Source organism: Rutidosis leptorrhynchoides, chromosome 3, assembly GCF_046630445.1.
Source record: "Rutidosis leptorrhynchoides isolate AG116_Rl617_1_P2 chromosome 3, CSIRO_AGI_Rlap_v1, whole genome shotgun sequence".
Lineage (NCBI taxonomy): Eukaryota > Viridiplantae > Streptophyta > Magnoliopsida > Asterales > Asteraceae > Rutidosis > Rutidosis leptorrhynchoides.
Genome location: NC_092335.1, coordinates 640,557,744 through 640,567,416, shown reverse-complemented (window position 1 = coordinate 640,567,416; position 9,673 = coordinate 640,557,744). Strand labels below are relative to the sequence as shown.

General features: G+C 33.7%; 1 protein-coding gene across 1 annotated transcript; it reads left to right on the top strand.

Moving 5' to 3' along the window:
- Positions 1–2,685: 2,685 nt before the first annotated feature.
- LOC139899100 (ABC transporter B family member 25, mitochondrial-like) lies at positions 2,686–9,156 on the top strand. Its single transcript, XM_071881915.1, has 20 exons — positions 2,686–3,073; positions 3,871–4,089; positions 4,251–4,437; positions 4,638–4,699; positions 5,178–5,221; positions 5,619–5,721; positions 5,858–5,965; positions 6,043–6,126; positions 6,231–6,291; positions 6,442–6,587; positions 6,677–6,793; positions 7,116–7,201; positions 7,325–7,413; positions 7,507–7,562; positions 7,685–7,765; positions 7,882–7,947; positions 8,051–8,143; positions 8,251–8,315; positions 8,595–8,730; positions 8,835–9,156. The coding sequence occupies exons 1-20, from the start codon at positions 2,783–2,785 to the stop codon at positions 8,976–8,978; spliced, it is 2,238 nt and encodes a 745-aa protein (XP_071738016.1). The 5' UTR covers positions 2,686–2,782; the 3' UTR covers positions 8,979–9,156.
- Positions 9,157–9,673: the final 517 nt, after the last annotated feature.

The following is a 9,673-nucleotide window of genomic DNA, read 5'->3' as shown; positions in this document are numbered from 1 at the left end:
AAAATTATTAATTTAAATAAATAGAATAACATATAATTTATTAATATAAAAATTATATCATTAATAATAATATATATAAATTTGTTCGATTACGACTATATGTTTTAATATAAATATGAATAATATAGCTTTGTGAATCCGAGGCCAACCCTGCATTGTTCAGTATCGTCGTATGAATATTTTTACTACAGAATATTGGATTGTGAGTTTCATTTGCTCCATTTTTAAATGCTTTTGCAATATATATTTTTGGGACTGAGAATACACGCGCTATTTTTATAACTGTTTTACGAAATAGACACAAGTAATCGAAACTACATTATATGGTTGAATGATTGAAGCCGAATATGCCCCTTTTGCTTGGTAGCCTAAGAATTAGTAAACCGATCTACTAATTGACGCGAATCCTAAAGATAGATCTATTGGGCCTAACGAACCCCATCCAAAGTACCAGATGCTTTAGTACTTCGAATTCGTTTTTATCATGTCCGAAGGATTTTCCGGAATGATAGAGGATATTCTCATATGCATCTTGTTAATGTCGGTTACCAGGTGTTCAATCCATATGAATGATTATTTTTGTCTCTATGCATGGGACGTATTTTTATGAGAAATGAAAATGAAAATCTTGTGGTCTATTAAAATGATGAAAATGAATGATTATGATAAACTAATGAACTCACCAACCTTTTGGTTGACACTTGAAAGCATGTTTATTCTCAGGTATGAAAGAAATCTTCCTCTGTGCATTTGCTCATATTAGAGATATTACTTGGAGTCATTCATGACATATTTCAAAGACGTCGTATTCGAGTCATTGAGTTCATCAAGATCATTATTAAGTCAATTATAGTTGGATATATTATGAAATGGTATGCATACTGTCAAATTTCAATGTAATGAAAGTTTGTCTTTTAAAAACGAATGCAATGTTTGTAAAATGTATCATATAGAGGTCAAGTACCTCGCGATGTAACCAAATGTAATGTATTCATCCAGATGGATTACGACGGGTCTTTACATTTGTTTGAGTTGTTTTGTAGCACATGTATGGCTAATCGGGATGCGAACGCTACTATCCCTTCGAACCCTGGAACATTCAGAGCACCTGCCGAGGGTTATCAGTCTGATGTAGTTGACATACATTCATGAGTTAGAAAGTAAGTTGAAGAAGGCTCGAGATAGGGTTGTTGAGCTTGAGATAGTTAAGCAAACAGGAAATGATGATACACCACCAGGATATCCAACCGCACAATATCAACTCGTACCTAATGTGAACTAGACCCTATTTCAATAACCGATGCAGAATCAAATACCCCAACAAGACTGTATGCCACCACAAAACATCTTTCCTTACCAGAACCCGATGATGCTGAAATTTTCTCAAGATCACCCTAAAACGACCCAACGAACAAGACTCTCTGAAAGTATCTTTCCATTTGAGATCGTTTAGATGCCGAAAATGATATATTACTCTTTTTAATGTTTATTTTGAACGTTTAAGTGAATAACCCAGTTCCGACTAAAGTGACATTGGAAGGGTGGTCAACGACTAATTGCCGGCCGATCGAGACATAGTCGATCGGGGTGTTGAGCAAAAACCCTACACGAAGTGCATGTAAAACCCTAGATGAGAACGATCTCAGTTGATCGCAACAACCTCCGTCATCAATATGCCACACAACGACTTGAAGCACCACAATGAGGATATTGACAATATTATATTGGGGCTACTATCTCACCACTATAAACAAGCACAATTAGCTAGCATGATTAAAGGACCTTTAGACCAATTTTAACGCGGCGTCAGATGGGTCCCGTCAGACCCGCTGGCAATGGGTGACGCCCCCTGACGCCCCTAGTGGGGCGTTACCGCTGACGCTTGAGGGGCATCAGTCAACTTTTTCACGGATGGGTGAGGCAGCGTCAGTACATGTGGCGGCTTCTGATTGTTTGAATTTTTTTTTTAAATTCTATATATTTTTATCTATATAAACCCATGCATTTTTTGAAATGGCGGGTTCCAACAATGATATAAATGTTTTGAATCAATCCTATGTTTTTGATAAACTTAAAAAGGGAACATCTCCACTAGCACCATTTGAGGTAAACGGTAATCAGTACACAAAAGGCTATTACTTAGCTGACGGTATATATCCTGACTGGGCTACTCTAGTCAAAGGTTTTGCGTGTCCGACAGATGATCCAAGGATTAAGTTTACTAGGTTTCAAGCTAGTGCCCGACTAACTAACCGATGATCTAGTTGAGCATATTTGGAACCTTTCGTCCGCATTCCGCACCATGAATGGTTAAATTTTATGTAATGGTTAAATTTTATGTAATGGTTAATTTTTATATGTTTTTTAATTATATGTAATATAATTTGTATGCATAATAAAATAAAAAAGAAAAAGAAAAATAAAACTGGTGGAACCTGTTTGACACTGGAGGGGCGTCAGAGTTAAGTGGACAATCTGCATGTGACGTCACAGACTATATATGGTCTTACTAGCATCGGTGTCCTTTGATAGAGCTCCCAAGTCCCAACCATGTAAGGTCTTAAATTTAAATGTAGGTTAAAAACTACGGACCCTTGTTGATTCCTGTAGCCCATCTCGATTCGGTTGCCGCCACAAATTCGACTTACAGACCACTTTTTCGTACTCATTTGAATTAGGGTTCTATTCTATGCAACCACAACTACGTGTTCACGTCATGGTCAATGAGTTTTCGTTTCAATTTCACCACCACCACCAGTTAAATTTAATATATTAAACCCTAATGGCCACAAAATACATAATTAGGGCTCACAAACTCATTCATCAAACAACCACAACCAATAACTTTACGATGATGTTAAATTCGAGCCACGCCTGTTGTAGTAGTAGCTCCTCTAGGGTTTCTAGTTCATTAATTTCTCAAACAAGTTTAACTAATCGTGTATTAACGACTAGACAGTTGTCCGTACAACGGCGTAATTCATGGAATGTTTCGAGGAATTCGAATCAATTTTTTAAAAGTTTAAATGCTTTTGTTTCTGATTTCTCACCTACTCCCCCTAAACATCAACCTGTAAGTTTTTACTCTTTTATTGAATTTTCCTGTATTAAATGAGTTTTTTGATAATATATTTTTTATTATACTCGAATGAAACATGTAATTGAAGTATTGTTGGTTAAGTTTGATATTCACAGCTCATGAAGTATAATTAGAATTTGGAAAAAAATCAACATAATCTTTAACTTTTGGTCTGAGTGTGGGTTTGTTTACCTCTTAACTGAATGGTTGCTGAATTGAATGTTGAACCATTCAGAGTCGAAACACTTTCTTAACCATTAAGCACATAAATTTTCTTTAATATCGTCTTCAAATTATATCCGGAACACTTAACAAACAACTATATTGAATTTTTTATTCGTGTAACACGTTAATAAGGTAATTTTACTCATTTAATGTCATTCATTCTAAATGATTATCAAACAGTTTATTTTCAACCATTCGACGCTAAATCATTCAATTTTATCAAACGCACCCTAAGTTCCCGTTGCTAAAGCTAGTGGTGAGGTTTTTTTGACTTTTTGAAATTTCAATAAGCACGTAAGGTGTAAAAAAGCTTACAGTAACGCTGCCTGTGTACTTATATTTAAGGTAGTTTTAATTTGTGACTGTGTGTTTGGATGAGTGTGTAAGTAGTTGATTTACAACAAATAATTGAGGGTTGGACGGTTGCACAACGTGTTATGCTAAGCAATTTTTTTTCGAGATGTAATCTTTTGATAATGTTCCTTGTTAAGTAGCACGAAAAAGAATACTGGTAATATAGCAAGTGTGTTTAATAAAGTCTGTGCTGATATACTTGGGATTAACAGGGTTCTGTGCCAAATGGGTTCGCTTCGTTATCAACATCAAGTGGAGCACAAGGAGCAAAGAAAAGTAAAGAAGAAGATGAAAAGAATTTTGCTACAAAAGGGGAAAATATTAGTAACACAAAGATTCTTGGTACACTTGCAAAGTACTTGTGGATGAAAGATAACGTGGAGTTTAGATTACGAGTGCTTAGCGCGTTGGGTTTCTTGGTTGGAGCCAAGGTGAGTTAGCAACTAATAAGCAATGGTGGTGTATATCATCTATCATCTATATATATATATATATATATATATATATATATATATATATATATATATTGATATTGATTGTAAATTAATTGCTGGTTATATATATATCATTTGTATATTCTTTTGTTCATCAGGTTTTGAATGTGCAAGTTCCATTTTTGTTCAAGCTTGCTGTTGATTGGCTAACAACAGTATCAGGGAATCCTAATACAATTGCTGAGTTTGCAGCCAATAATTCAACAGCTTTAGCGATTTTTGTTAGTCCTGCTGCTGTGTTGGTTGGCTATGGAATAGCACGAACAGGGGTTTCTGCTTTCAACGGTACTTCATTATGAAGTAATTGCTAATGCTTGTCTTCATGTTTATATATCTAAAAATTTTAAAATTAAAAAACATAATTTAAAATCCAATAATATTTCAAAAGAGAAAAATATTTTTTCTTTGCATATTTGTGTACAGTTTACCTTAATTATTATTCCACGTTATTTCACATGTACACTTTTTTGTACGTGTTTATCCAGAGCTGAGAACTGCAGTCTTTTCAAAGGTGGCATTGCGGACTATTAGATCAGTTTCACGAAAGGTAATACTTAAATACGAAACATCCTCTCTTATTGTCGGTGCAATTCTAGGCATTTGATTGTTAGCAGAGGTGACGGTCTGAACTGGATAGGTATGGTCAAAACGGGTTCTCTTCTAAACGGGTATCTTCAGTACGGGTCAATCCAAGCCTATGTGGGTTGACCCCAAAATATTACCTGTTCATTTACCTTTTTTTCAGTAAGTAATTAGTATGTTTCATGTTAACAACAATGTAATTATATGAATAAGATGATTTGGGAGGCTTGATGGCTTGATGCATTACAATATGTTTAGGGCGACGTTTGACCTGTTAACTTTTAAGCAATTCGTCTTTGTTATCTGTTTAACCCGTTAGAGATCAAACATAACCATTGCCACCTCTAATCAATAAGGTTTATATAGCAAATTTTATTATATGTGCTTTTGTAAATCTTTTAGATGCATAGGATTTAAAGTTTACCAATATTGATATATTTCAGGTGTTTGCACATTTGCATGATCTCGATCTACGGTATCATCTAAGGTAAGTAATTTGTTTATCATCAAGTCACTATAATTATTCAAATGTATTGTTTACTTGTTGGTTCCAGGTTTATGTCCGCATCTTTAATATTATTATTGCCTTCTTACTTTACTTCTCAGAATAAAAAAACGACTCAATACGTTAGATGCATTTATAATATGATTACTTTGTACCCATATATTTTTAGCTGTTTTTTCAGTTGACTTGTGTTGGATAAAACATAACCTAAATCAACCTATTCATATATAAGTGGGTGAAAAGTGCCCCTACTAGTTTAAGTTTCAATATTACTGAATGATGGTTTATGGTTGTTTCTTAGTCCTTACCTATAGTGGGCTTGTTGATTATTATTATTTTTTTAATATTATTATTATTATTATTATTTTTTTTTTTGCAGTCGCGAAACAGGAGCTTTGAACCGAATAATTGATCGTGGTAGCCGAGCTATCAATTTTATTCTTTCTGCCATGGTGTTTAATGTTGTACCAACAGTATTAGAGGTAATATTGACCTCTTCTTGTAACTCTTTCATACAGTCTGTAATTATCAAGTTTTTGTTTGAGCATCAGTTATAAAACCCTATTCTGATTCTTGTTTTTTAATATATGCTCATCATCTTTGAACTTGGTGTTTCAGATATCAATGGTATCAGGTATTCTTGCATACAAATTTGGACCAACGTTTGCACTTATTACTTCTTTGTCTGTTGCTGCATATGTTGCCTTCACGTTGACTATAACACAAGTATGTCATTCACTAAACTAAATTCAATATATTAGGTTTTTTGTTACTTACGCATACATATCAATTGAATTATGTAGTGGAGAACTAAATTCAGGAAAATAATGAATAAAGCTGACAACGATGCAAGTACGAGGGCAATCGACTCCCTTATTAATTATGAGGTGAGGAGTTCTTGATTGAGAAGTATTTTAATTTCATTTGCATTATTAATATTTGAGATCACATCTTATTGTTTGTTGTAATTTTTTCTAAATGTTTTGTTTAGACTGTTAAGTATTTCAACAACGAGCATCATGAAACTGAGGAGTATGATAAGTATTTGAGGAGTAAGTATTTTGTCTTCTTAAACAAGTTTATGATATTTGATAAGTATTTTGGTTTCATTTTGAGTTGATTACATCTAAAAAGGATTTTTATTTTTTTTTTTCACCCAACACCTATTTTAACTGCTTAACTTTAATTTTTTTTTACCGCAGGGTATGAAGAGGCTGCTCTAAAGACACAACGTAGTCTTGCTGTTTTGAACTTTGGTCAAACTTTAGTGTTCAGTACTGCTCTATCAGCCGCCATGATACTCTCAGCTAATGGCGTAATGAACGGTCTAGCAACTGTTGGTGATCTGGTATACCATTTTTATTACCCTATTACAACCCATTATCGATACCAATACTATTTATGAATTAGCGTATAATGTATATGCAATTTGCACAGGTTATGGTAAATGGGCTTCTCTTCCAGTTGTCTCTACCTCTTAATTTTCTTGGAAGTGTTTATCGTGAAACCGTGCAGAGTCTTGTCGATATGAAAGCCATGTTTCAGTTGCTTGAGGTAGTTTCAATTTCTTAATTCCATGTTCCTGATGTGTTAATTTTTATTTTATTTTTTAAATTAGGTTGAATAGAGCTCATAGATGCAAGATGGCTCCTAATTTGTGTTTTGAGACTAATGGGTTATTTGTCTTAATTGGTATATAAAATCATCATATTTAAAAAAAAAAATAAAGTCTCCCATAGTGTGTTTCTCCCAGTCGAAGAGTAATATTACGATTGAGACCAATTGGTTGTTGTATACATGCTACCTAAAGTTGGCCCATATTAGAATGTATTTAGTGGTGTTTTATAAAAGCCGTTTGACTGTTTTGTCTCTACAGGAGAGGGCAGAAGTAGGAGATGCAGATGATGCAAAGCCCTTAAAGTTAAGTGGAGGTAGCATTGAATTCCAAAATGTTGATTTCGGGTAAGTCAAAAAGTCAAAGTTCTTAATGTCTCAAATTTCTTACATGTGAGTAAACGTAAAGCAACATAGAGTGGTCATGTATCTAACTTGCTGATGTGTCATTTTCTATCTGTCTATTTGTAGTTATCTGCCAGAAAGAAAGATTCTTGACGGGATATCGTTTACGGTGCCATCTGGGAAAAGTGTGGCTATTGTTGGAACTAGTGGCAGTGGTAATTTTTCTGATTAGCTAACTTAATTTTGTGTAAATGATAACTGAAAACATGTGTCGTTTTAGGATATTTAGGAATCAAATTCATGTGCAGGTAAATCGACTATTCTCAGAATGATATTCAGGTTCTTTGACACTAATTCTGGAACGGTAATTAAATCTCTGTTTTTTTTACCCTTTCGACTCGTTTAAATAAGTTATCCAGAATTGGTCCATTATCACCTAAAGTAATCGACGTGCTCATATTTTGTTAATGCTTATGTATATGACAGGTGAGGGTAGATGGTCAAGATATTCGAAAGGTTACACTTGAAAGCCTCAGGAAATGTATAGGTGTCGTCCCTCAAGATACAGTATGTTCAAAATTGATTACATAGCCTTTTAATATCTTTTAGTAAAATTTCACGTTTCGTGCCACCTATATTTATTTATCTGTATAACTTAACGACTACATATTCGAATATCTTAGGTATTATTCAATGACACAATATTTCACAACATTCATTACGGCCGTCTTTCAGCTAAACCAGAAGAGGTTAATGTTGCATTTCATTGTCATATCTTAACTCGTTATTACAATTACAATAAAAATATATAGCAAGGGATATCATTTTTTATAACCAGTTGAAATTATCCAGGTATACGATGCTGCTCGAAAAGCAGCTATTCATGACACTATCTTGAATTTTCCACAACAATATTCTACTCTAGTTGGCGAACGTGGGTTAAAGGTAAGCTCTTATGTTTTCTTTTCGTCTCGTAAGTTATCTGAAAATGGTTTAGTTAATTGTTAATTAAATGTGATGTTATAATTTATTTAATCTGTTTATTATTACAGCTCAGTGGTGGTGAGAAACAAAGAGTTGCACTAGCTCGTGCGTTCCTGAAAGCTCCTCCCATTTTGTAAGTTTAAGTTTTGTTAATTGTAAACAAAATATAGATACATTCATACAATATATATTAATCTCATTACTTATTTTATTTCCTGTCTGCATGCTTAAGCATAGGATATGACATTAATCTCAGAAGTCATTATAATATCAATATCTCTTCATGTAATTACTAATTAACATGTAATAAAAGATTCTACTTTTGTAGTAATTAATAAGTTTTGCAAAGTTATGGTACATTATTATGCATGCTTTTAGATAACCAAATTTGTTGCAATTTTTTTACTTTCAGGTTGTGTGATGAAGCAACAAGTGCTCTCGATAGCACAACAGAGGCAGAGATTTTGACTGCGTTGAAATCACTTGCCGATAACCGAACGGCAGTTTTTGTTGCTCATAGACTTACAACCGCAATGCAGTGCGATGAGGTAAGCCCCTTTTTATTATTTGTACAACTGAACCACCTATTTTTGTGCATCTAAAAAGTTGTTAAATGAAGTATCTTACACGGTGATATATTTTGAAATTTCAGATTATTGTTCTTGAGAAAGGAAGGGTGGTTGAACAAGGTTCTCATGATGTTTTGTTGTCAAAAGGTGGTAGATACGCACAACTCTGGTCACAGCAGAATAACACAGTTGATGATCTTGATGCAGCCATTAAAATAGAGGCTTGAAACGCATACAAAGACAACTAGTCATTTTCTGTGTGATTTGCATTTGGTTTTGGTAAAAATTAAAATAGGGTCAATATTGCTTTTTGGTTCTTTGTATTTATAACATATGACATGACTTGATTCATTTGTGTGATGTAAGCATAGTTCTTATGGAGGTTTCTTGAATAGGGTTGGTTTCAAAAAATAGATTTGATTATGTTGCTAAACTATGGTAGTGCATGACTGCATGATAGTTATTGATTGATTAATAGGGATCACTATTTTATTGTTAAACTAGTGTATGCTTTGCATATCAAAAAAGAAACGCAAAAAGTTGAAAATGTTAGAAGTATGAAGTTATCATATCAAAAACAAATTGCAGTGTAGGAATCGAGTTTAGAGAAACATACTTAATTCCGTTGTTTTATTCAAATACACAATTAAAATAGAGAAATGAACTTGAGAATCATTCTCTCGTGTTTGGTAGATTTATGCGCTATTGTGTATGTAAAACAAAGGTTTGTATGAATATGTTTAGAACACTAAAGATGAAGAGGTGGCTGGGTTTTGGTTATGACTTTACCTTAAAGTCCCTTTTATGAGAGACCGTAGTTGTGATTTTCGAATCAAAACAATCTGATAAAACGAGCAGTAGCCAGCCTTGAATCCCTTTTAGACCTCTCTCTATGAGTCTATGAAAGGTAGTTATGGCTCGC

Bases quoted from the DNA above. Each gene is read 5' to 3' on its own strand.
- LOC139899100 (XM_071881915.1), top strand. From the start codon at position 2,783: ATGGCCACAAAATACATAATTAGGGCTCACAAACTCATTCATCAAACA. The intron at 4,438-4,637 runs GTACTTCATTAT...GTGTTTATCCAG, and splicing joins AGGGGTTTCTGCTTTCAACG to AGCTGAGAACTGCAGTCTTT. The intron at 8,144-8,250 runs GTAAGCTCTTAT...TTATTATTACAG, and splicing joins TTGGCGAACGTGGGTTAAAG to CTCAGTGGTGGTGAGAAACA.